This window comes from Trichomycterus rosablanca, chromosome 25 (assembly GCF_030014385.1).
Source record: "Trichomycterus rosablanca isolate fTriRos1 chromosome 25, fTriRos1.hap1, whole genome shotgun sequence".
NCBI classification, from domain to species: domain Eukaryota; kingdom Metazoa; phylum Chordata; class Actinopteri; order Siluriformes; family Trichomycteridae; genus Trichomycterus; species Trichomycterus rosablanca.
Genome location: NC_086012.1, coordinates 12,420,693 through 12,445,530, shown reverse-complemented (window position 1 = coordinate 12,445,530; position 24,838 = coordinate 12,420,693). Strand labels below are relative to the sequence as shown.

The window sequence follows — 24,838 nt, the reverse complement described above, 5'->3', positions numbered from 1 at the left end:
AACCACCGTCTAATTTACAAGCGCAGATTCACCAAACCAGCGTGCAGTCCGTCACACAGCTCACATCATTTAACTTTCATTTTGTAGTAACGAGTAACGAATTTACATACAGCGAATGTAACGGAGTAAAAGTACACCATTTCTTTAGAAAATGTAGTGGAGTAAAAGTGAAAGTTGCCGAACATTTTTATACTCCAGTAAAGTACAAGTACTTCAAAAAACTACTTAAGTACTGTAACGAAGTATAATTACTTCGTTACTATACACCACTGTTCCAAACCCAAACTCTAACCTTAACCATTGTTCTTAACCCAAACTCTAACCTTAACCTTTGTACTAAACCCAAACTCTAACCTTAACCATTGTTCTTAACCCAAACTCTAACCTCAACCGTTGTTTCAAACCCAAACTCTAACCTTAACCTTTGTACTAAACCCAAACACTAACCTTAACCATTGTTCTTAACCCAAACTCTAACCTCAACCGTTGTTTCAAACCCAAACTCTAACCTTAACCTTTGTACTAAACCCAAACTCTAACCTCAACCAAACTCTAACCTCAACTATTGTTCTTAACCCAAACTCTAACCTCAACTATTGTTCTTAACCCAAACTCTAACCTCAACCGTTGTTTCAAACCCAAACTCTAACCTTAACCTTTGTACTAAACCCAAACTCTAACCTCAACCAAACTCTAACCTCAACTATTGTTCTTAACCCAAACTCTAACCTCAACCAAACTCTTACCCTAACCATTGTTCTTAACCCAAACGCCAACCTCAACTATTGTTCCAAACCCAAACTCTAGTCTTAACCATTGTTCCAAACCCAAACTCTAACCTCAACCAAACTCTAACCTCAACCATTGTTCTAAACCCAAACTCTAACCTCAACCAAACTCTTACCCTAACCATTGTTCTTAACCCAAACTCCAACCTCAACTATTGTTCTTAACCCAAACTCTAACCTCAACCAAACTCTTACCCTAACCATTGTTCTTAACCCAAACTCAAACCTCAGCTATTGTTCCAAACCCAAACTCTAGTCTTAACCAAACTCTAAACTCAACCATTGTTCCAAACCCAAACTCTAACCTCAACCAAACTCTAAACTCAACCATTGTTCTAAACCCAAACTCTAACCTCAACCAAACTCTAACCTCAACCATTGTTCTTAACCCAAACTCAAACCTCAACTATTGTTCCAAACCCAAAATCTAACCTTAACCATTGTACTAAACCCAAACTCTAACCTCAACCAAACTCTAACCTCAACCATTGTTCTAAACCCAAACTCTAACCTCAACCAAACTCTAACCTCAACCATTGTTCTTAACCCAAACTCCAACCTTAACCATTGTACTAAACCCAAACTCTAACCTCAACCAAACTCTAACCTCAACCAAACTCTAACCTCAACCATTGTTCTAAACCCAAACTCTAACCTCAACTATTGTTCTAAACCCACACTTTAGCCTCAATCATAGGAGGATAGAGTTTGGATTAAGAACAATAGAATAATGTGTATCTCCTATCTTCTGGTTTGGGGGTGAACACTAAAGCTGGAGCTAATTACTCGCTGTTGGTCTTAAAATGCCTTAAAATGAGCTGCAGACTTTCATTGTGTATGGAGCATCAAAACCGGGAGAACTTCAAGTCTCAGATTCAGATCTGCTAAAATGTTGCAATTAGACACTTAAATTATTGCAGAAAGAGTTTTTTATTAGTTTTTAACACTGGTGTTCTTCAAAATCATCTTTTCTTCATTTGGTCTCGTCCTGGGTCTTGGTTTGGTCTTTTTGGAGATCTGAATGGTTGCTGTAGCTTCACTGGCATTGGTCTGATCTTTAAAAGCTGAAGTGCTTGTATCTGAGTGAAGGACACAGTAAATCAAAGTTGGTTTGCAGGTTCTTGTTGGTTGCTTGTATCTCATGTTGCTTCCTCATACTGACCTTCTTTGTTGTTCTTTTTGTTGTTACATTTTCGTCCTCGTCTTCCTTTCCTGGTCTTTTTCTTGCATGGATCCTCAGTGTTATTAGCAGGATTGTCTCGGTTTATGACGTTCTCTCCATCTTTAATAAACGATGCATTAAGATGAAGATAAAAACAGCTATCCTGACACCTACTGGACTTCTTCTGCTATTAATGGGATCTGATCCCCGGTATCATTTCCTTACCCAGAGGAGGCTTGATATTGTCTCTATTCATCAACAGTCCAGCATTGTTGCGTTTGTTACTGGACTCCATGTCAGCAATCTGTTTTTCTGTAGGAACATGAATAAGCATTGCATTGAGATGTGGGTTCTTCTGCTGGATCCCCATTACAGTAGCAGCCAGCATCTGTTGGCTTCACTCACCCAGAATCTGCCTACTAATCATTTTCTGCTCCAACAGGTTCTTCATGACTCTAATAAGGCCTTCAAACTGCTCCTCATCAATTATCTGAAGCTTTGTGAAGATTTTCTCAGCCTCCGTCATTTCTGTCTGAGCTTCAGCTTCAGCTCCAGTGTTGGTCCCACCCGGGATCTCGTTTTCCACTTTCAGATGAGAAAACATCCTCAGTTTAACTCTGGTGCCATTTTCACGATCCTGTTTATTTCTGTTCTGGATCTACTCTGAGATGAGATACCTACCCTCATCTATGTTGTTGTTGTTGTTTTTGTAGTTCATTTTTCGTTCTCGTCCTCGAGTTCCTCTCCTGGTCTTTTTCTTTCTCTTGAAAGCATCATCAGTGTTAGAACCAGGATCGTCTCGGCTCACGACGTTCTCTCCATCTTTAAAAAAGAAAAAGTACTTTAATAATCTGGCTCATGCTGAAGTTTCTGATTGAAGGCTTTAGTTAATGCTCACTCTCAGCTTTGGTGATTATTTCATTTTCAGCATCCTGGGTGATGTTCTCAGTCTGCACGTTCATCACTTTTGTAGGAGTTTCAGCCTCGGCTTCAGCATCCACTTCAGCATCCAGCATCTCGTTCATTCCTTTTACATGAAGAAATATGAACAAAGTTATTAATTAATCATGTTATTGATTACATTTCTTAATTTAATATTTATTTCGAATAATTAAAGGTTGCTGTGTTATCACACCAAATAAAATTTATTCATGTACTCACTCTGATGCTGGTTAATCGTCTCAGTCTCATCCAGCAAAAAGTTCTTTGGTTCCTGGATGTCTTTAATAGTTCCAGCAGAAATGTTCTCAGCATTGGCTGGCTCCACACAAGTACCATCTTCCTCAGGCTTCTGGAGAACCTTGTTTTCTCCAGCTCCCTCCTGCAGGTTTCTTTTACCATCCTTCTTACTCTTCTTCCTATAATCATTTTTCCTCTTTTTTTTGCTCCTCTTCTTTTCTTTCTGACGTTCAGTAATCTGGGTTTGATCCTCAGGCTCTGCCTGGTCTGAAAACCGGCGACGGCTCACGACGTTCTCTCCAGCTAAAAAAAAAATTAAAAATGTACATTAGTAATTTGAATCATGCTGGAGTTTTTGAATAATTCTTTCTTTGAAGGCTTTAGTTAATGCTCACTCTCAGCTTTGATGATTATTTCATTTTCAGCATCCTGGGTGATGTCCTCAGTCTGCACGTTCATCACTTTTGTAGGAGCTTCAGCCTCGGCTTCAGCATCCACATCAGCATCCAGCATCTTGTTCTTTCCTTTTACATAACAAAGTTAGTATTTCATCATGTTATTGATTCAATTTCTTAATGTAATATTTATTTCAAATAATCAAAGGTTGCTATGGTATCACGCCAGATAAAATTGATTAATGTACTCACTCTGATGCTGGTTAATCATCATCTCAGGCTCATCCAGCATCCAGTTTTCTATAGTTCCAGCAGAAATGTTCTCAGCATTGGCTGGTTCCACACCAGTACCATCTTCCTCAGGCTTCTGTGGAACCTTGTCTTCTCCAGCTCCCTCCTGCAGGTTTCCTTCACCATCCTTCTTACTCTTCTTCCTAAAAATATTCTTCCATATTTTCTTGCTCCACTTCTTCTTTTCTTTCTTACGTTCATCAATCTGGGTTTGATCCTCAGGCTCTGCCTGGTCCGAAAACCGGCGGCAGCTCACGACATTCTCTCCATCTTTAAAAAAAAAAGTACTTTAATAATCTGACTCATGCTGAAGTTTCTGAATGAATCTTTCTTTGAAGGCTTTAGTTAATGCTCACTCTCAGCTTTGATGATTATTTTATTTTCAGCATCCTGGGTGATGTCCTCAGTCTGCACGTTCATCACTTCAGCCTTGGCTTCAGCATCCACTCCATGAAGCATCTTGTTCTCTCCTTTTACATGAAGAAATATGAACAAAGTTATTATTTAATTATGTTATTGATTACATTTCTTAATGTAATATTTATTTCAAATAATCAAAGGTTGCTATGGTATCACACAGGATGTTAAACACTAGATAAAATTGATTCATGTACTCACTGTGATGCTGGTTAATCATCATCTCAGGCTCACCCAGCATCCAGTTTTTCACAGTTCCAGCAGAAATGTTCTCAGCATTGGCTGACTCCACACCAGTACCATCTTCCTCAGGCTTCTGGAGAACCTTGTCTTCTCCAGCTCCCTCCTGCAGGTTTTCTTCATCATCCTTCTTACTCTTCTTCCTAAAAATATTCTTCCATATTTTCTTGCTCCACTTCTTCTTTTCTTTCTTATGTTCATTAATCTGGGTTTGATCCTCAGGCTCTGCCTGGTCCGAGCGGTCCGAAAACCGGCGGCGGCGTATCGGCCAAAAGAACCACGAGAAGCTCATTTTCACAACTGTCCTCTTCAGTGTCTCAACACGGAATGATCAAGAAGGTGGAGGAGCACTGAACTGCTTTCAGCTGCACTATTATGACATCACACAGTTCTAGCAATTTAAAAGTAAACATGCTGAAATGCAGAAGGTTCAGTGTGATGTAATCACAACTGAACATTATTTATCATCTACAATATCACTGCAATTCAGATTTAATCTGATCAACACCAGGGGCACCAATGAATTATGGGTAGTGGATCCAACACCAAGCTCCTGAAATCCAGTGTGCAGAAGTATTAACACCCCAGTAGCAGCCTGAGCTTTTTTATTAATCTGCTTGAATTTTGTACATTTCTAATCAGACTAATTTCACGCCATGTAATTTCACTACAACACCAAATCAAAAAATTGATTGATTTAACCTGAGATAATTCATGTTTTTACTGGTGAACTTCATGTTATTTGTTAATAAAGATCCATTCGTGCATTTTAGGCCTGCAATACATTCCAGAGAAGTTGGGACGGGACAATTTAGGGCTAGTAATGAGGTAAAATAATAACAATCGAGGGCCACATCAGCATAATGGTCTTGTAACTGAAGACTGTAAAAAAATAACTACTCCTTAACATATTGTGACCCCTGTGAGACCATATCACACACAACTCTTGGACAATTTGTTGTTTTTTTGGAGGTTAAATTTAACACACTTAGCTCTGTGTTTGGTGTTGAAATGCTGATGTACAGAATATTGTACTCATTTACAACTAACACAGTCTCATAACACAAGAGACAAACCATTTTGGGATTATTTGTAGGTATTTCAATCCAATTAATGGAAAACCACCTAGTTAAACGCTGGGGTGGAAACACTGCCATCTAGTGGCGGGTCACAAAATCGACATGCATTGCGGGAGATGTAGTTTATGTACGATTTTACAATGTACACATTAAAGCAGCATAGACTTTTAGTTTAAGACAATCATACACCTTTTAAGCTCTCACGGGTCACATACAATGGGCTTTGAGTTTGACACATGCCTTAGAGAGAGCTCGTTCCTTTTCCAGCATGACTGGGTCTTTGGTGTGGAGGAACTCCAGTAATCAACACATAGGTCCATACCAATCATAATTTAGATTTTCTGCATTTAATGGACACTTTTATCCAAAATGACTTACAGTACTGTGACAGTATATTGTCTAAGCAACTGAGGGTTAAGGGTCTTGCTCAAGGGCTCAACAGTAGGGCTTGAACCAGCGACCTTTGGGTTACTAGTCCAGTACCTTAACCACTAGGCCACAACTGTCCTCTACCATATCTACGCCGATCTTTTTGCTCTGTAAACTTTGTCACTGTCCTGTATCCCATTTGTCTAATGACACGTCCTTGTTGTTATTCCTAAGCACAGAAAATAGTGACAATAAAAGAAAATAACAACATGACTACACATGTCCACACTTTTTTGGCTGGTATTTGAAGATTTTGCTCCTAGTCCTTGTTCTAAAACTTACCTTTTAAACAAGTGGTTCCTAAATTCAGGTGGTGCCTGGGAGGTATAGAGTAATTAGCTTGATGTGTAGTTTGGACTCAGAATCTATTCAAATATTTAAGCAGAGTCAGACACAAAAATAACAAGACAACAAATGGCAAAGCTAAAATGCTACAACAAAAATAAACTGACTTTCTGATAGAGTAACAAGTAAGCTACAACAGGACAAGAAAGCAGACTCAGTGAAGAACACGGTATATTCAGTTGTTAATTTTTTAATACAAAGTCAACATATCTACATACATGATTTCAAATAAATTGGCAGAGAGAAAAGGTTGAAAGTGTGAACACTCAGTAGCACTTGGCCTCAATATTTTTGCAAAGCATTTGTATTCTTGGGGTTTTCAAACTGGTGTTAAACTTAGTTCATTCTGTGTTACACTTTTCCTACTTTAGTTTCCTTTTCCTCCTATAAATTGTGTGAATGTGTGCGTTCTGTCATCTTGATCAATGTAGTGTAGTGTCACATTTCGGAGATACATTCTGTCAAAACCTTCCTGTATACATGATCAGCCATAACATTAAAACCACCTTCTTGTTTCTACACTCACTGTCCATTTTATCAGCTTCACTTACCATAGAAGCACTTTGTAGTTCTACAATTACTGACTGTAGAATAGATGAGCGATCGTCTCTGACTTTACATCTACAAGGTGGACCAACTAGGTTGGAGTGCCTAATAGAGTGGACAGTGAGTGGACACTGGTGGATACCAGCACAACACACACCACCACCATGTCAGTGTCACTGCAGTGCTGAGAATGATCCACCACCTAAATAATACCTGCTCTGTGGTGGTCCTGTGAGGGTCCTGACCATTGAAGAACAGGGTAAAAAGGGGTTAACAAAGCATGCAGAGCAACAGATGGACTACAGTCAGTAATTGTAGAGCTACAAAGTGCTTCTATATGGTAAGTGGAGCTGATAAAATGGACAGTGAGTGTAGAAACAAGGAGGTGGTTTTAATGTTATGGCTGATCGGTGTGTGTAGACTTCTTATGATGTAAGTCCTTCAAACACTTGAATGGTAATGTGCTTTAGCTAGGTGGACTTTTATTTTCCATATGTCATATAATGCCATTTTAAACTGCAAAGTGCATTTGAATAATGTGCTCCATCGATATCAAGCATAAATCTTGATCATAATGCTGTATATTGTGCAATAATCTTCATAATCATTTCCATATCTATGAAAAATCAGGCATGACCCGATATAAATAAGTCTGCAGGGTAAATAAGGGGGATAAATAAGTTAAATAACTTTACTTTAAGGATGAGTGAGCTTAGTTAGCTCCAGAAATTGTGTCGTAGTCACTTTAAGGTCCGGGATACTGGGATACTGGGAACCCTTTGCAGGGTTGCTCTTTATTTATATATATAATTTTATATGGTACCAGTGTAAAGAGTACGTTTTGTCATTTTGGAACAAGCTGCTTCCAGGCCTTGTGCTGTTTTGTATTGTTTCTACCAGACACTCAAAGAGAGAATTTAGTGCACAGGAAATATCAAAAGTTACAGAGGGACCATGTACAGTCACGTTAGCTGGCCAACTACACAACAACTCGTGGACTATATTCTAGTAAGTAGTCAAAAATAATATAAATATTATTAAAAATTCAAGCATAATATCAGCAAAACAAAATAAAAAATTAGGTCGGTTAAATATTTGACGACGACAGTAAGGCTCACTTTTAGTCTCTTGTCGAGATGAGAATATGACCTACAGAAACTCTCTTCTGACGCTCTCCGTTTCGGACGGCTTGTGCTAAATCGTCAGTTTGTGCTACACCTACAGACATCTCCTTCACTAAACGAATACATAAGAGCTAAAATTCATGTATTTTAGATGAATTAAGTAAGAGAAGAACTAAGAACTGATTTCTACCGGCTTCTGTTCTGTTATGTCATTTCATAAAACTGCTTTTTTAAAGGAATTAACAAACCTTGGCTGCTTGATTTGGAAAATAAAGGTTGGAGTGTGACCCGCCTGATGAATGTCTATGTAAGCACAGGGTTTGGGATTATTATGTTTAATAGGGCTGAGCGATATGACAATATCCTAGATGTCCGTGATTATATTAAATACCTCTGTTTTCCTTAAGTCATTAAGTCACATATACACAACATGTATCACATTTGTCTACAATGCTTTCCTCCTGTAAACAGATCAGGTGATACACCCATTCAACAATATAAGAAGATTAAATATGGGAATATTGTCTTATAATGTCGTTTGACATGATTTTATGGTTAGAAGCTTTACAATCAATCCATCATGTAAAAGTCAGAAATATTTTGGCACAATAAACCGAATATGCAGTTTTGTATTAAAGACACCAAGTGATCATTGTGGTGCAGGGAGAGGGTCAGCAGCCCTTTTACAAATAATGAAGACATTTAGATTTTAGTGTTTAGATTGATTTAGTTTACCATGTGTAAACTCCTAAATCTCCACAAAACATGAAATAATAATAATAAAAATAATAAATTAAATAATAATAATAATTAATTATTTAAAAAATAATTATTTAATAATTAATTATTTAAAAAAAATTATTTTGTATAAGTGCAAATATATAATGCCAACAATGTTTGTAGTCATGATTGGATTCTTTTAGTTTATGTGCTATAAATCTCCTAAAATCACAAAATAATACATAAATAAATTAATGAATAAATAAATAAAATAATAATCATTAATTAATTAATAATTAATTAACTTAAAAAAATAATATTTCGTATAATTGCAAATATATAAATGCCAAAAATGTTTGTAGTCATGATTGGATTAGTTTAGTTTATGTGCTGTAAATCTCCTAAAAACATAAAATAATAATAATAATAAAAGTAATAATAATAAATTAAATAATAATTAATTATTTAAAAATTAATTATTTAATAATTAATTATTTTTTTTAGATGATTTTGTATAAGTGCAAATATATAATGCCAAAAATGTTTGTAGTCATGATTGGATTAGTTTAGTTTATGTGCTGTAAATCTCCTAAAAACATAAAATAATAAATAAATAAACAAATGAATAAATAAGTAAAATAATAATCATTAATTAATTGATCATTAATTAATTAAAATAAAATAAATATTTTGTATAAGTGCAAATATACTGTATAATGCCAAACAATTTATGAAAAAAAAAAAAACATAGCCAAGCCTATCATTCATTCATCTTTAGTTAAATATAAAATCATATTATGTACCTTATTTAAAATCATAATTATGTACTAATAATACATTTCATTTACTAATTGACACATATCGTTCATTGTTGACCACTTGGCATTAGTAGTACTATGTTGTTCTTCACTGTAACTAGACACGTATTGATTTACATTCACTAACTGCTTTATCCTGCTGTGTGATGGCAGAAACACTGGGTATGAGGCAGGAAACTCTCTAAACAGGGTGCCAATCCATATTCGCTTACTTACTCACACCTAGGGGCAACTTTCAGTAGCCGTGAATCTTCCAACCCAAGACACAGATCCTTAGGATGAACAGTATAATTAGTAAACGGTTATCAAAAGTAAATATTGTGATACATTTTGTGTATTATTGTGATTTTTTTTTTTGGTCATATCACCCAGCCCTAGTACGTACACGCTAATATGTACACTCCATTTAAATGTGCGGCTTCTTGGCATTCAGTTTCATGGTCTTGAATCTTGTTCTACGAAATTTCAGGAGAAGCCGTTTGTAAACCGCTACTGTCTCTTTACACACAGGGTATAAGCAGCATATTTGTGGAAAAAGACGGAGAAAGAAAGGAATAGAAAAGGAAAGAAAAACAGAGTGACACCAGAACAGTATTCACAGGCGCTCTGTCAAAAATCTGAGGATGAATCGGACACCTCTTCAAAGGCAAGGTCCAATCACGTTAGCGCTCCGACAGGCCGACCAACCATCCGTCCATCCAACCAACCAACGAACCCACTGTATGTATGATGCCGAAACTGATTATATCACATTATTAATGTACCGCAAGAGTCAATGATACAGCTGTTCTCCTCCAAAGCTAAAAAAGTTCATAACCTCTACCCCTCTGCTGTCAGGCACAGAAGGTACAAGTTCTGCTTCCGTCAGGGCACTGAAACCTTCATCATGCAGAAGCCGAGTGGAGTTCACCTTTGATCTTTTCAATGGCAAATACAGTTTTGGGTAAAACTCCCATTTAAGAGTGCAGCAATTTTCCAGGCTTTTGATTTGATCCCAAAGTCATTTTTTAACTCTTTGTGTTTCGTTTTTTTTTTTTTAAAGAGGCTTCATGTATTCATCCACATTGTAATATTTCTAAAAAGGCGACCACAACATTAACATCAATATATGAACACTGAGGTAATAAGCTTGCTGTGATACAGAACTTCTTTGGGAAGTTCTTAAGAAGTTCCTGTTTTCTTGCTTCCAAAATAAGTTTCCATCCAAAATGTTCCCCTTTTGCAATGGCATCATGGAATGAGTGATTTTTTTTTTCTGTAGTGGTGTAGGTCATCAGAAAAGATGCTTTTGAGACAAGCTTGTCTACTTCTCTTACGTTGCATAGTGATCAAAGCTTCCCAGGTACTCGAGGGCGGCCTGGTAGCAGAATTGGTATTCATCCTGCAGAAACGCAGACAGAGACATGCAACGTTAAAGATGTTTTATCTCTTTCCACCCTGTCTTCTTCAGTCTTCACTATTTCTTTTTCATTGTGCTTTAGTTGTACACAATCCCTAGATTTTGTTCCTTCTAGTCTTTTATGAATCTATACAAATTGTGTTTTCACATATCTTCCTTCCTTCCATCCATCCAGTTCCATCCATCCATCCATCCCTTCATTCAGTTCCTTCCATTCATCCAGTTCCTTCCATCCATACATCCATCCATTCAGTTCCTTCCCTCCCTCCCTCCCTCCCATCCATCCATCCATCCATCCATCCATCCTTCCTTCCTTTCCTTCCAGGGACACTGGAGTTCCTCCACACCAAACTAATCAAACCATTAGACCCGGCTTTGACTTACAGTCATGCTGGAGCAGGGGAGTTGGAAGCAAATAGTTAGATATTATATAATGGTGTAATACTACTGTAAGCAATGAGTGAGTCCGAATTAACTGAACTCAGTAATTAGAAGGGACGACCACATACTTTGGCCATATATCTGTTTTTTTCTCACTTTTTCTTCTTTATTTACACTTTTAGTCTTTCTTTTCTGTTTTATTTTCTTCCTTTACTTTAATGTTTCCTCTTTTTATTCCTTTCTTTATTTTTTCTTTTGTATTTATATTGATTCCTTTTCGTTCATCTATCCTTCCACGATACTTCAATTCTTTACTTCGTCTATTCCTAAAATAACATGAACATGGTGGGTATTTTTGTTACCTCTGTCTGCACCATAGCTGGTCGTTGTGTGCGCAGCATTTTGACAGTTTGGAAGATGTCCACCGCGCCCTCGTAACGCATCCTCTCCAGGACGATACTGAGAGTGATGAACACACCCGTCCTGCCCACACCCGCACTGAGACAGACAGAGACAAGGAAAAACACGGTGTTTAAACGGTCAGTGGGTTAAGGACACAGACAGAACGTGGAGGAGAAACTGAATGAATGACCAACCCAATAAGAATCACTTTATTAAGGTAGACAGGCCACGTTTGGCTATCGTTAAGGCCATACCTAATTCACGGCAGAGAAATCTGCACCACGGACCTGTGCAATATGCAATTTGCTGTGAAATTCAAATTTTTAGTTTTGTGTTTCATTCGTGTAGCGTTCAAGTTCCTCACGTTTACTGGTTAATTTGCACTATGAGGTGGTCCTAGCAATCCTACGGCAATTCAGTTAGTAATCGGTTAGTCGAAATGTCCAAGATGTCAAAGTCTAAAGCAGCTAAAAACACATTTTGGGTAACTGAGTTTGGAAAACTCCCAACCATGTCTATGGACACAGGGGAGTGGGGGAAGGGGGGGGGGGGGGGGGGATGTCAAAACACAGACAAAAATTTTCGTATTTGAGACGGAGCCCTAGCAGGAATAAACACAACTCCAGAGAATCATTGTGCTGGCATATGAATTGTTTATCAGCACATGGCAGTCTGGGAAATCTAGAAGCTATGAATTTGTTAATTTAATAATATTTAATAATGAATTTGTTGACTGTTTTGTCAGTTGACAAATGAATTATCAAATGGCCCAAAAAAGGCTGACTGCCAAGATTATCCTCCAACCCCCCTTGACCCGGGGTAATTATCCTGACCCGTTTACAACTGCGTATTCGATTTGCAGAGAAGAAGTATTGAATTCTCTCACGTCACCAGAATGAGCACTGAACGGTGCAGAATTGCGACCACAGCTAGGATTCGGGCTTGAGTTTCAGCAGTGCCATGGCGTTTGTTCTCTCCAAGGACATGTATATTTAACCAGCTGCCTGTGCTGTTTTCCTAGAGCTGCATGAGGTCAAGTACTTTTGTCAAGGGCGCGGTGGCAGTAGCCATCAGCAGAGATTTTACCGATGACCCCTTGAGTCAGAGCCAAGTCCTCTGCTAGACCCACTTCGCTCCCCCATCAGTATGTAACGCTCCAGCTGGTTTAACATCTGCTTTCATGAAAAAGAAGAGGTCGGTTTTTATCTCCATGTGCTCGACAGCCACAACACTTTCTAATAGGTGTAATAATCAATTATATGGCCGCTCAGGTGGCGCAGTGGTAAAAAACACTAGCACACCAGCTGGGCTGGGCGGCTTTGTGAACAACGATTGGCTGTTGTTCATAGGGTTAGGGGCAAGCCAGATCATGGGTCCTCATAATTGGTGCAATTACGACCCCTGCTGGCTGATTGATGGTGCCCTCACAGATCTGAGTAATAATGCTGATCAGGGTGTGGCTCTCTGTGCACAGTGCTGATTGGTATATATGAACTCGACTTGTGCGGGTGAAAGTGCAGTCTGTACTGAGCATGTGTCGGAGGGGGCATGTGTCAGTTGAGAAGCGTCCTCAGGTTTGGATTAAATTGGAACATCAGTTGAGCCTTTAGACCAACGTCAGTGCCCAACCATACAAACGCTCTTGTGACTAAATGGGCACAAATTCCCATAGACATACTTGTCTTGTGAGAAACCTGGTTGAAAAGATCACACAAAGGTTACTCTATTTTAATACCATATGGTTTTGAAATGGAGTTGAATGCCCAACAAGCTTATGGTCAGGTGTCCAAATACTTTTGGGTGTATAGTGTATGTATAGTTAGTAATAGTTATTATATCAATTAGTAGCTCAGTTCATTTACATTTTTGGCATTTAGCAGATGCTTTTATCCAAAGCAACTTACAGTACTGAGACATTATACAGTCTGAGCAATTGAAGGTTAAGGGCCTTGCTCAAGGGCCCAACAGCAGCAGCCTGGCAGTGGTAGTGCTTAAACCAGCAACCTTTTGAATACTAGTCCAATACCTTAACCACTGGGCTACGGCTTGCGTAGTTCATAGTAACAGGGTGAATTTAAAATCATATTTTTGTGCTTTTAGTCCACATTTGTGTCTCCAATAAAATACAAAACAATATCCTGGACGTGTGTGGGTGTTTGAGACATAATGCATCAATGTAATTATATTTTTCTTGTTTTTTAGTACAGCTGTCAAGTGAAGTGGAACAAATGGCACATTGTTTTCTACTGCCTACCCTTTACCATCTACTCTACAAGAGTAATGGCTTCTGTATAAGGCAGCAAATATCCATCAAAGCTTATAAATTTGGATCCTGGTTGTGTTGTGTATCATTAAACAGGGTTTTTTTTGTTGGTGTTTTATATATAGGCACTCGGTTGGCGCAGAGGCGTATTCCACTACCCCACCACCACTGAGATTAGGGTTGAGATCCGAAGACGTTAATGACATTTATCCTGTACTATTGCCTGTATATACCTGCAGTGGACGGCGATCGGCCCGTCCTGTCCGAACTGCTCCTTGGTTTTGTGCACCTGTCCGATGAAATCGATGAAACCCTCCCCCGATTTTGGCACTCCTTGTTCGGGCCAGTCGGTAAACTGGAACTGCCGGACCGTTCGAGACTGTCCGTCCTTTAAAGAGAAACACAAACGTTTAAAAAAGAGTGAAGTCTTACATACGGCGTACACATGCAGGGATGCTTTTTAGTACTCACTCTCGCATCTGTGACTTTGAACTCTCTCAGTATGTACTGGGGCATGTTGTACTCAGCCATTGGATCCACAACAAAATACTGGTAGCGTGCAGAGCGTTCTGCTGGCCAGTACTGGTGACATTTTTCCTGTGGGATCACACACATATAAGGATGAAAAACAAACACCTAAGAAGTACAAAGTATTCTATTCTGCCAATGCGCTCATCAAACGAATCACAGGGTCATTTCTAAAGCTTTGGTGTGATCTTATTGATTACATACCCGTCCCATTTCTCTCAGTTTGGTAAGCATGACCACGATGGTGGAGTTGTGTTCCCAAAGCATCCTCCAGAAGTCCTCTGTGGTCTCTGCTAAGGGACCTTGTGTGGCGATATATGCTTTCTGCTGCCTAAAGGGAAACATAGTGAGACACGATCAGAATACGTTAAAGAACACGCCAACCTGGTGACCGTTATTCAAAATGTAAGACTGCAGACAGAGGCAGCGTCAAGGGAGCGGGGCTGACCAGCATACTAGATGAGCAAGTACACTCAAGTATGAAGAAATCTACAATATCAACCCTAGACTTTGTTTTACAGTTGGGGTTGCTGGAGCCTATCCCAGTTTTTCAATGGGCGCAAGGCACACAGTAACACCCTGGACAGGATGCCAGTTCATCACAGGGCAGACACACACACACACACACACACACACACCCATTCACTTAAAGGGCAATTCAGTGTCTCCAATTCACCTTACTTGCATGTCTTTGGACTGTGGAACAAAACCGGAGCACCCGCAGGAAACCCACGCAGACACGGGGAGAACATGCAAACTCCACACAGAAAGGACCCGGACCGCCCCGCCTGGGGATCGAACCCAGGACCTTCTTGCTGTGAGGTGACAGTGCTACCCACTGAGCCACCGTGCCGCCCTAAATGGAAATATACTATATATTAGGTAGGGCGACCATATTTTGGTTCTTAAAAAAGAGGACACTTGACACACCTTGACTACAAAAGCTGTATCCTGGACATTTCGATGATTTAGAAATTTTCAGGTCCAAAAAAGAGGACATGTCCAGGAAAATATACTAACACATTGGACAAGCCTTACCTGTATCCATCGATAAAGCTGGCATTGATGTAGTCTGAGCCTTCAAGGCCTCTGATTGGCTGCAGGCACACGCGAGTGGTCTCGTAAGGCATGATGTTCACCAGCCTGTTCTTGAACTTGTTGCAGGGCAGGTTGGCTGTCACAAACCTGGAGGTGTGAGCTTTACTGTTCGCCAGACGCTACAAACACAGAGACAGAATATATTATAAGTATATCACTGATTTGATTAGGCATAGGACAATATGTTTATACTGACTGGCTATTTTTGTGGTCAGAAATGGAAAGCTGGCAGTAATGTGGGTATGAAATTGAATTTATGCTAGCAATGACTTCTACCCTAAAAAACGAACGTAATACTGTATTTGACCGGCAGATGGTGCCAGACATTAACATTGTATTTTATCGGTCTGGTCACATGTACTCGAAAACCGTTGGTGTTGCACGTCCGTTATTTACATTTTCAGCATTTAGCAGAAGCAATTGAGGGTTAAGGGCCTTGCTCAAGGGCCCAACAACCTGGCAGTTGTGGGGCTTGAACCAGCAATCTTGTAATTTCTAGTCCAGTACCTTAACCGCTAGGCTTCAACTGCCTGTCTTGAACACTTGTGTGAATGATCGCTTTTTTATTAATTAATTCATTGTCTGTTTTACCACTGCTTTAACCTGGTCAGGGTCACAGTGAATGCACTGTGTTCACTGGGCAAAAATTAGGAAAAACACTCTATCACAGGACAAACACACTCACAGCTAGGGCAATTTGTATCTCCAAGTAACCTGTCAGACTGTGGGAGTGTGGGAGGACACCGTGGAGTACCTGGAGGAATCCCACAAGGACACGGGGAGAACATGCAAACCCCACACAGAAAGGACCCGGATTGCTCCACCTGGGAATCGAACCCAGGACCTTCTTGCTCTGCACTCATACTTCACATTAAGGCTTGTTAAATCTATACGATATTTACATCAACCTTCGCTTGACTCAATTACTCTAAAAAAAACACACGATCACACAACGATCCACTGTGACTCAATAATTAAATAATGAGGTTTTGTTTTTTATAGCTTGGGTATAATGCAATTAACCATGATTTCTAATTAAAATAAAAGGACCTGCTCTGATGTATAAAAAGTCGCACAACAGGGGTCCGAAATTAAGAATCAGCAAGCGCAGAGATATTTCATAAAACGTTAATTTGGTCTGAAACGCTTCTGGTGCTTTTACCTGCCAAAAGTCGCTCCAGGAGGCACAACATAATGGCAGAAGGGAAAATTTCTAACCTTACGTATAGATTAAATTAACCCACACAGACACAGGGAGAACATGCAAACTCCACACAGAAAGGACCTGGATCACTGCACCTGGGAATCAAACCCAGGACCTTCTTGCTGTGAGGTGACAGTGCTACCCACCAAGCCACCGTGTCACCCTGTATATATGTGTTAACAATTCTACGTAATTCATAACCATGTTTACTATGTGTAGCTTATGTTCTTGTTACCTTGAACTCCAGAGCCCGGCCCGTGACGTGTTCCCCGCTCTCCACCTGTGCCAGTTTCTGCATGTATGTGTAGAGGTTCCGTGCGGCCACTTCGGTGTTACCACAGGCGACGGCCTCCAGCAGGGCCTCGTGGATGAAGCTGTACTGATCCTCTGTCTGCACCATGTAGTTTCTCTGAGAGCGCATTAGCGTCACGTGGCCGTAGATGTCGACGGTGCGCTCGTGCCGGATCCGCTCCAGCATGGCGTCGATCACGATGAAGCAGCCCGTACGACCCACGCCCGCACTGTGACAGAGTTTAGAAGAGACGAAAATATCAGTACATTTATTATAAAATCACCCTTAGATGTGAATGTGTGTAGACTGGCAACCTGTCCAGGGCATTTCCTACCTCAGGGTTTTACAAACCATGGGTCGCGACCCTTAAGTTGGTCGCAAGCCAAAAAAAAGGGTCGCAGAGAAAAATAATAATAATTAAATAAACTTGTATGTGAACGCCCCCTTGTGGAGGCTTTATGTTTATGTAAACCACAGTGGGACCAGATTGTACAAAGCACAGCAGAGGGGTTGCTTAAAAAAGTAGAATAGAGTAAAGCAGGGCTAAAACAGACATGTTAAATGAATGAATTCATTGAATTACCACTGCTTAACCCTGGACATTTGGTGGTTTGGCGGTCGCTGTGGTTCCAATTTCCCCGGAATCACTGGGCGCAATGCAAACACACACCCAGACTGGATGCCAATCCATTGCGGGGACACTTGGTGTCTTTTTCCACTCATCTCCCTGTCCTTCTAGTCTCCACCCCAACATATACTTTCCCACTCGCCAGTCTATACTCCTTGTGTCCTTTCCTTCCGTAAACCTGATCCTTAGCTTTAAGCTGCAATGGACAGCATAAGTAAGAAAGTACTGAGCGTCTAAACTTAACGCCGGTCTCTCTTACCACACCCGCCTGTCAAAGTTCTCTTCGAGTCTGCTATGCAAGGGAGCTATGCAAGCTTCATGCCAACGTTTCGCCTTTTCTGACTCCTTCCCACCTTCACCTCCTCCCTACTGCTGATTCATTCATTCACTGTCTGTTTTACCTCCTCTCCATCCAATTAAGGGTTGCGGTGAGTCCGCTGGGCGAAAGGCAGGAAATGCTCTTGACAGGTTGCCAGTCCATCACGAAGCCCTTAGTGCTGATCAATTTGCTATATGCTTTCAGGAAAATCAACCATCCATGGAGGAATACATGCAGTAGGAAATTTAAGGGGCAGTTGTAGACTAACGGTTAAGGTACTGGACTAGTAAGCAGAAGACTGCTGGTTCAAACCCCCAGCACTGCCTGGCTGCCACTGTTGGGCCCTTAAGCCTCAATTGCTTAGACTGTATACTGTAAGTCGCTTTGGATAAAAGCATCTGCTAAATGTCTAAAATGTAAATGAAGGATGATTCTGTTGAAGGATTTTTAGATGTAGCCACATTTGATTCAACTGCCTGTGTGGAACCAGTTGTTTGGAAGTAAGAAATGCATTACATGTGTGTTTTAATTATGATTTAGTTTGGATGCCTGGATCCCTGCCTTCTTCTTACTCTGTCTCTGAGTCTCCACATACACGCATGTGCATTTACGTTTACGGAATTAAGCAGCAACTGGCAACCTTCAGATTACTAAACCAGTACCCGAACTGCTGAGCTATTACTGCCCTATTAGTTACAATTACATTTATATTTATGGAATTAAGCAGCAGCTGGCAACCTTCAGATTACTAAAACAGTACTTATAAAACGGATAGTTCCGGTCCTAAAATCTGATTGGCTGAGCCGCGTTCGAAGCCGTTGTAAAATCCCCGATAAACGCACACCTAGGACCACCTCACATGATTCCATATCAATACGCCACTGAATAGAAAAAGTTAATGTTATTTTCGCCCTCATGTTGCCTAGCAACACTGTTAATCGAACTATTTTGCGTCGCGGAAGAAAACTTTATTGTAAGTTTATACACAATAAATACATTTATGAATTAAACATTGTTGTATTTATTATATTTTATGTTGACCGCCGTTTTATAAAAGCAATAATCCACTCGAGACCGTGCATTACTGTTATGATTTTAGCACGGGGAAAGAAGTTTTAGGCACTCCGCTAAAATCACAGTAATGCACGGCCTCTCGTGGCTTATTGCTTTACTGAACCACTGTGCTATTACTTTTTTTAATGTAATTTACTTAACTTCATCTAGCCAAACTTTATATTAGGGTTAAATGTAGTCAAAGTCAAATGTTTACACACTTTTAGAGGACATGTATGTCACACCAGTTACAACTATTACTTATCTTTTACTGAATGATTAGAAATGTCATGTGTTTTAGTTCAAGAATTGATTTTATGTAGGTTTTCTGAAAACATGGCAACATCAGCTTGGTCATAAATACATACAGCAACCTTTTTCACCATCTTTTTTTCCATCAACCATTCCTTCTGCTAATACACCCTCCATCACATCACTTCTCATCTTTTTCCACAGAAAAGGTTCTTCACCGAACAACCCTACAACCTCTCCGCAGAATCCCATCCCATCTACAATCCTTTAAACAATCTCTCAAGACCTTCTCTCTTACTTTAGTCTATAATCATGCAATCTCCAGCTCGGTATCCAGCAGGGAGAAAAGAAAGTGTGGGTCCGGGGATAAATGTTACCTCATGCTGTGTGTATGTGAGTATGAGATTCTCTCTAAGGAGATCTTACACATTGCTTGACCAGAGGCAAAATCCAGCCGAGTTTATCAAGCACATGGAGTGAAATTTTAAGAGATATAAAGAGAGATGATCATGGTGGAAAAACAGAAAGTTCACTGAAAGGGAAGGAAAATCAACATCTAGCATTTTATATAATTCTACTGAGTCCTGAAGCAAAGTTCACACATAATAGACAATCTTTTTTTTTTTTTTTCAAATTATAGCCTAATGGTTTCTGCAGTCTGCAGGGTCACTCATTTTTATAATTTCTTAAGGGAAGAAAGACCGATGATATTTCTTTTGTGGGATGAAGTCCACTGCTGGAAGCTACAGTTTTAAACCCAGCCTGCCCTATGCATGTCCATTACGTGATTAAATAGAGAGATTGATGCAGGTGGGGTAAAAAGTTTGCAGACTCTTATTAGACTCATGTGTCATAATAGAAATGTCCACTGATCAGCCATAACATTAAAACCACCCCCTTGTTTCTACACTCACTGTCCATTTTATCAGCTCGACTTACCGTATAGAAGCACTTTGTAGTTCTACAATTACTGACTGTAGTCTATCCATTTCTCTACATACCTTTTTAGCCTGATTTCACCCTGTTCTTTAATGGTCAGGACCCCCACAGAACCACCACAGAGCAGGTATTATTTAGGTGGTGGATGACTCTCAGCACTGCAGTGACACTGACATGTCGGTGGTGTGTTAGTGTGTGTTGTGCTGGTATGAGTGGATCGGACACAGCAGCGCTGCTGGAGTTTTTAAATATCATGTCCACTCACTGTCCACTCTATTAGACACTCCTACTTAATTGGTCCACCTTGTAGATGCAAAGTCAGAGACGATCACTCATCTATTGCGACCTCTGCTGGTTGATAGAAGGCGATTGCACAATGAGATGGGGGATAATGGGGATCAGTGCGTGACTCTCAATACACAATACGGATTCCCAGCGTGTGCTGGTGAAGACAAGCGGCTAGCTCTGTGCATATGTCATAGGGGGCGTGCTATGCTTGTGGCCCTCCTACGATCGGGAGTGGGAGATTGCAACAGCAGAGGCCGAAATACAATTAGGGGTAATGTGATATGACTGGATTGGGAGAAAATGGGGAGGGGATGTACAAATAAAATACAAAAAAGAAAATAGTTAATATACAATAAGTAAAATGAAAAAACATCTTAATAATTCAATGTAAAATTAATTTATACTTCATACATCAATGTCATAAACTAAGACCCTGAGCCTAAACTAAAACCCTGAACTTCCACTAAGACTCCTCTGTAGGACTAGCTGTATAAGTGTAGAACATATCATACTGACCTGCAGTGAACAGCGACAGGTCCGGCATCTGGAGGGTTACAGGCTTTAACTCTGCGCAGGAAGGCCAGAAATGGAGTGGGATACTCGGGTACGCCGTGATCAGGCCACGCCGTGAACTGGAACTGTCTCACTTCTCTCCTCTCATTACAGCCACTCTGAAAAAGAGGAAAATGAGAACCGTTTAAAATATTACAGGTTTATACATGGATTTAAAAGTATATTGTAACCTAAACATACAATATGTAGTACATGCATTATATTGATTATCCATAGAGGAATACATGCAGTTTGGATTTTTGAATGTAGCCACATCTGATTTAGCTGGCTGTGTGGAACCAGTGGTTTGGAATTGGGAATTACAAGTGTGCTTTAATTATGATTTGATTACTGATAATGTAATTTACTGACCTTTATTAGGTCTAACTTATATTAGGGATACTATGAAGTCAAAGTCAAACATTTACACACACTTTTAGAGGACATGTATGTTGTCACAACAGTTACAACTATTACTTATCTTTTACTGAATGATTAGAAATGTCATGTGAGTTTATTCATAGATTAATTGTAGACTTTGGTCATAGATACAGCAACAATGTTAGTAAGATCTACAGTGTCACTAAACTTAATGGCATCTAATCTAATTACTTATTAACAATCATGATTAATTTTGACTTACAACATATATGGAGCAGTGAGCAGGGCAATATTCAAAGAAACAATGAAAAAATTGTGTTTTGGTAGTAGTAATAGTAGCTTTCTTTTCTTTTTGGGGCAGGTAGGGGTGTAAGGGAGAGAGAGAGAGAGCGAGAGAGAGAGAGAGAGAGCGAGAAGCCTGATACGTGATACACTCAGTATGAGGCAGGAAGGTAATTATAGAGCCTGCATCTCTAGAGGAAATCGTCAGTAGGAAACACACAGACTGTCAGCTAGTAGGATTAATGTAGACAGGGAATCATGGAGAGAGAAACATGCACAGAATATGAGCCAAACAGGCCAAAGAGAAAATATTATGTATGTGAGACAGATATCAATAGAGACTAGACTGCTCTGTGGTACACACTTAGTATTGTGTAATAGTAATAGCATTATAGATGTACTGTTTACTGTTTGAACAATCCATAGTACACAGTGATTCTGATTTACCTTGTGCAGTGAAAAGGTCCGGACGCAGAACGTGGCCAGCTCCATGGTGTCCAGAAGAGTGACCTGCACCAGGCCATACGTCTCTGTTCCTCTGCTTGGCCAGTACTGATCACATTTTATCTACAAACAGACACATAATGCCAATTAAAGACACACACACACACACACACACACACATATACACACACACACAGTAGGAATTACTAGATAAGCACCAAACTGCGGGATTTTCCACTAGCACACCAGCGCCGAGATTCTGAACTCCTCGGTTCAAAACTCGCCGTTGCCACCGGTCGGCTGGGCGCCATCTAGCAGGCATAATTGGCAGTTCCTGCAGCAGACACGTTTCTGCTAGGGCGGGATGACCGGACTATGTTTCTCTGGCACAGTGATATCATACCAAGTCTCATGTTCACACCTACCCGTGACTTCTCCTCCAGCTTGGTCATCATGACCACAGACGCAGCTCTCTGCTCCCATACCATCCTCCAGAAGTCACCAAACGTCTCGGGTAATGGGCCTTGCGTAGCAATGTAGGCATTCTGCTTCCTGTAGCCGTCTATGTAGTTGGCATTGATGTAGTCGCTACCCATAACACCTGACAACGAGTAAGTCGTTATTACTATGAATAATCGCTTTAGTATTCCCTTCAAAACCACCATCCTTAAACACATTCATGCAAACTCTATTTATTAAGAATTTAACATTTAATAAAATTTTCTAGTCGCCTTCTGATGCATTTTTCCCAGCGTCGTATTAACTTTTTAATGCCAATTAAATCAGCAAAATATGTTTGTGGTTGAGCGTGTAGCCACTCATGCACTGCTGCTTTCAGGTCATCACATGAAAATTTTCTTCCCCTTAAAGATTCTTTGAGGGAGCCAAAAAGGTGGAAATCAGACGCCGCTAAATCCAGACTATAAGCATCTCTCTCGGTCTCAGAAACTTTTTGAAGATCCCTCATATGAATATAAAATCAAATATAAAATATTGTTCTGCAGTACCGTCAACGGGTGCGAGGATGACTCTGGTATGGTCATAAGCAATGACATTGGCGTAGCGATTCTTTGGCTTGTTCACATCCAGGTTGGAGTTCTCCCATGTGAACTGCTGCCCGGGATCAATGGACTGTAAAATGAAGGTATAGAGAGAAATAAAACTATTTGTATTTGTATATTTACCATAAAGTCAGCTTTGACTAGCAGCAATATTTAAAAAAACACTGGGCGATTATTATTTACTGGAATATTCAATGTGCAGTGATTAAAACAAAAAAAAAACAGGTTGGCTTTTTAAAATCCTTGAGCAAGGCAAACGATCCAAATGAAAACAGGTTGCCAACAGAGGAGCAGGCAACTCTGTGAGGAAGAAGCCGTGATAAATAGAAACATTTCCACCTGGAGCGAATTAACATTCAATGAGGTGCAGGTGACTCTCAGTTAAGAGGAACTGTCACATCAATCATCTGAGCATACACCGATCAGCCATCCATTTGATCAGCTCCACTTACCATATAGGAGCACTTTGTAGTTCTACAATTACTGACTGTAGTCCATCTGTTTCTCTACATGCTTTGTTAGCCCCCTTTCATGCTGTTCTTCAATGGTCAGGACCCCCACAGGACCACCACAGAGCAGGTATTATTTAGGTGGTGGATCATTCTCAGCACTGCAGTGACACTGACATGGTGGTGGTGTGTTAGTGTGTGTTGTGCTGGTATGAGTGAATCAGACCGTGTCCACTCACTGTCCACTCTATTAGACACTCCTACCTAGTTGGTCCACCTTGTAGATGTAAAGTCAGAGACGATCGCTCATCTATTGCTGCTGTCTGAGTTGGTCATCTTCTAGACCTTCATCAGTGGTCACAGGACGCTGCCCACAGGGTGCTGTTGGCTGGATATTTTTGATTGGTGGACTATTCTCAGTCCAGCAGAGACAGTGAGGTGTTTAAAAACTCCATCAGTGCTGCTGTGTCTTATCCACTCATACCAGCACAACACACACTAACACACCACCACCAAGTCAGTGTCACTGCAGTGCTGAGAATGATCCACCACCCAAATAAGACCTACTCTGTGGTGGTCCTGTGGGGGTCCTGACCATTGAAGAACAGCATGAAAGGGGGCTAACAAAGCAGGTAGAGAAACAGATGGACTAAAGTCAGTAATTGTAGAACTACAAAGTGCTTCTATGTGGTAAGTGGAGCTGATAAAATGGACAGTAAGTGTTTTGCTGATTATTGGCATGGCAGAAGGGCATGATTCTGTAATCTCCTACTTAACTCTATGGCAGGTTTATATATCATTGTGTCTGTGTTTTTAAATAACCGCTGAATACGGCAGTATAAAAAAAATCTTTTAAAACAGGCTATTATTGAGCAAAATGTCAAAAGTTCTCGCTGGTCAAATGTTAGTGCACCCTGAGCAAGTCTTCAGTAAAACACTGGCTGTGTAACATTCGGTGTTTCCAGAGGCTCTAAGGGTTGATGAGCTTTTTAAAGGTGACCTTTGATTTTACGACCACATTTCTTTATTCCCTTCCTCCAAGCTTCCTATTTATTCCCCCCTCTAATACTCATATGCTCGCTTATCATCA

The 24,838-nt window shown here is 40.1% G+C and overlaps 2 protein-coding genes across 2 annotated transcripts in view; both read right to left on the bottom strand.

The window, feature by feature from the left end:
- Nucleotides 1-1,699: 1,699 nt before the first annotated feature.
- On the bottom strand, nt 1,700-4,785 carry LOC134302669 (uncharacterized protein DDB_G0287625-like). Its single transcript, XM_062987844.1, has 11 exons — nt 4,434-4,785; nt 4,172-4,285; nt 3,777-4,085; nt 3,525-3,653; nt 3,112-3,432; nt 2,849-2,977; nt 2,632-2,772; nt 2,356-2,535; nt 2,176-2,262; nt 1,951-2,070; nt 1,700-1,867 (listed from the first exon to the last, which is right to left on the bottom strand). Exons 1-11 carry the CDS (start codon nt 4,762-4,764, stop codon nt 1,722-1,724), a joined length of 2,007 nt encoding a protein of 668 aa, XP_062843914.1. The 5' UTR covers nt 4,765-4,785; the 3' UTR covers nt 1,700-1,721.
- A 5,877-nt stretch (nt 4,786-10,662) lies between these two features.
- The window catches only part of LOC134302555 (receptor-type tyrosine-protein phosphatase S-like), a 152,417-nt gene continuing 138,241 nt past the window's right edge, over nt 10,663-24,838 (bottom strand). Inside the window, exons 20-30 of the mRNA XM_062987691.1 lie at nt 23,246-23,369; nt 22,664-22,839; nt 22,242-22,361; nt 21,096-21,250; nt 17,044-17,329; nt 15,545-15,723; nt 14,711-14,837; nt 14,450-14,575; nt 14,212-14,366; nt 11,676-11,811; nt 10,663-10,914 (exon numbers count right to left, since the gene is read on the bottom strand). Coding sequence (XP_062843761.1) covers nt 10,846-10,914; nt 11,676-11,811; nt 14,212-14,366; nt 14,450-14,575; nt 14,711-14,837; nt 15,545-15,723; nt 17,044-17,329; nt 21,096-21,250; nt 22,242-22,361; nt 22,664-22,839; nt 23,246-23,369 — 1,653 coding nt within the window. The 3' untranslated portion in view covers nt 10,663-10,845. The remainder of the gene's footprint in view (nt 10,915-11,675; nt 11,812-14,211; nt 14,367-14,449; nt 14,576-14,710; nt 14,838-15,544; nt 15,724-17,043; nt 17,330-21,095; nt 21,251-22,241; nt 22,362-22,663; nt 22,840-23,245; nt 23,370-24,838) is intronic.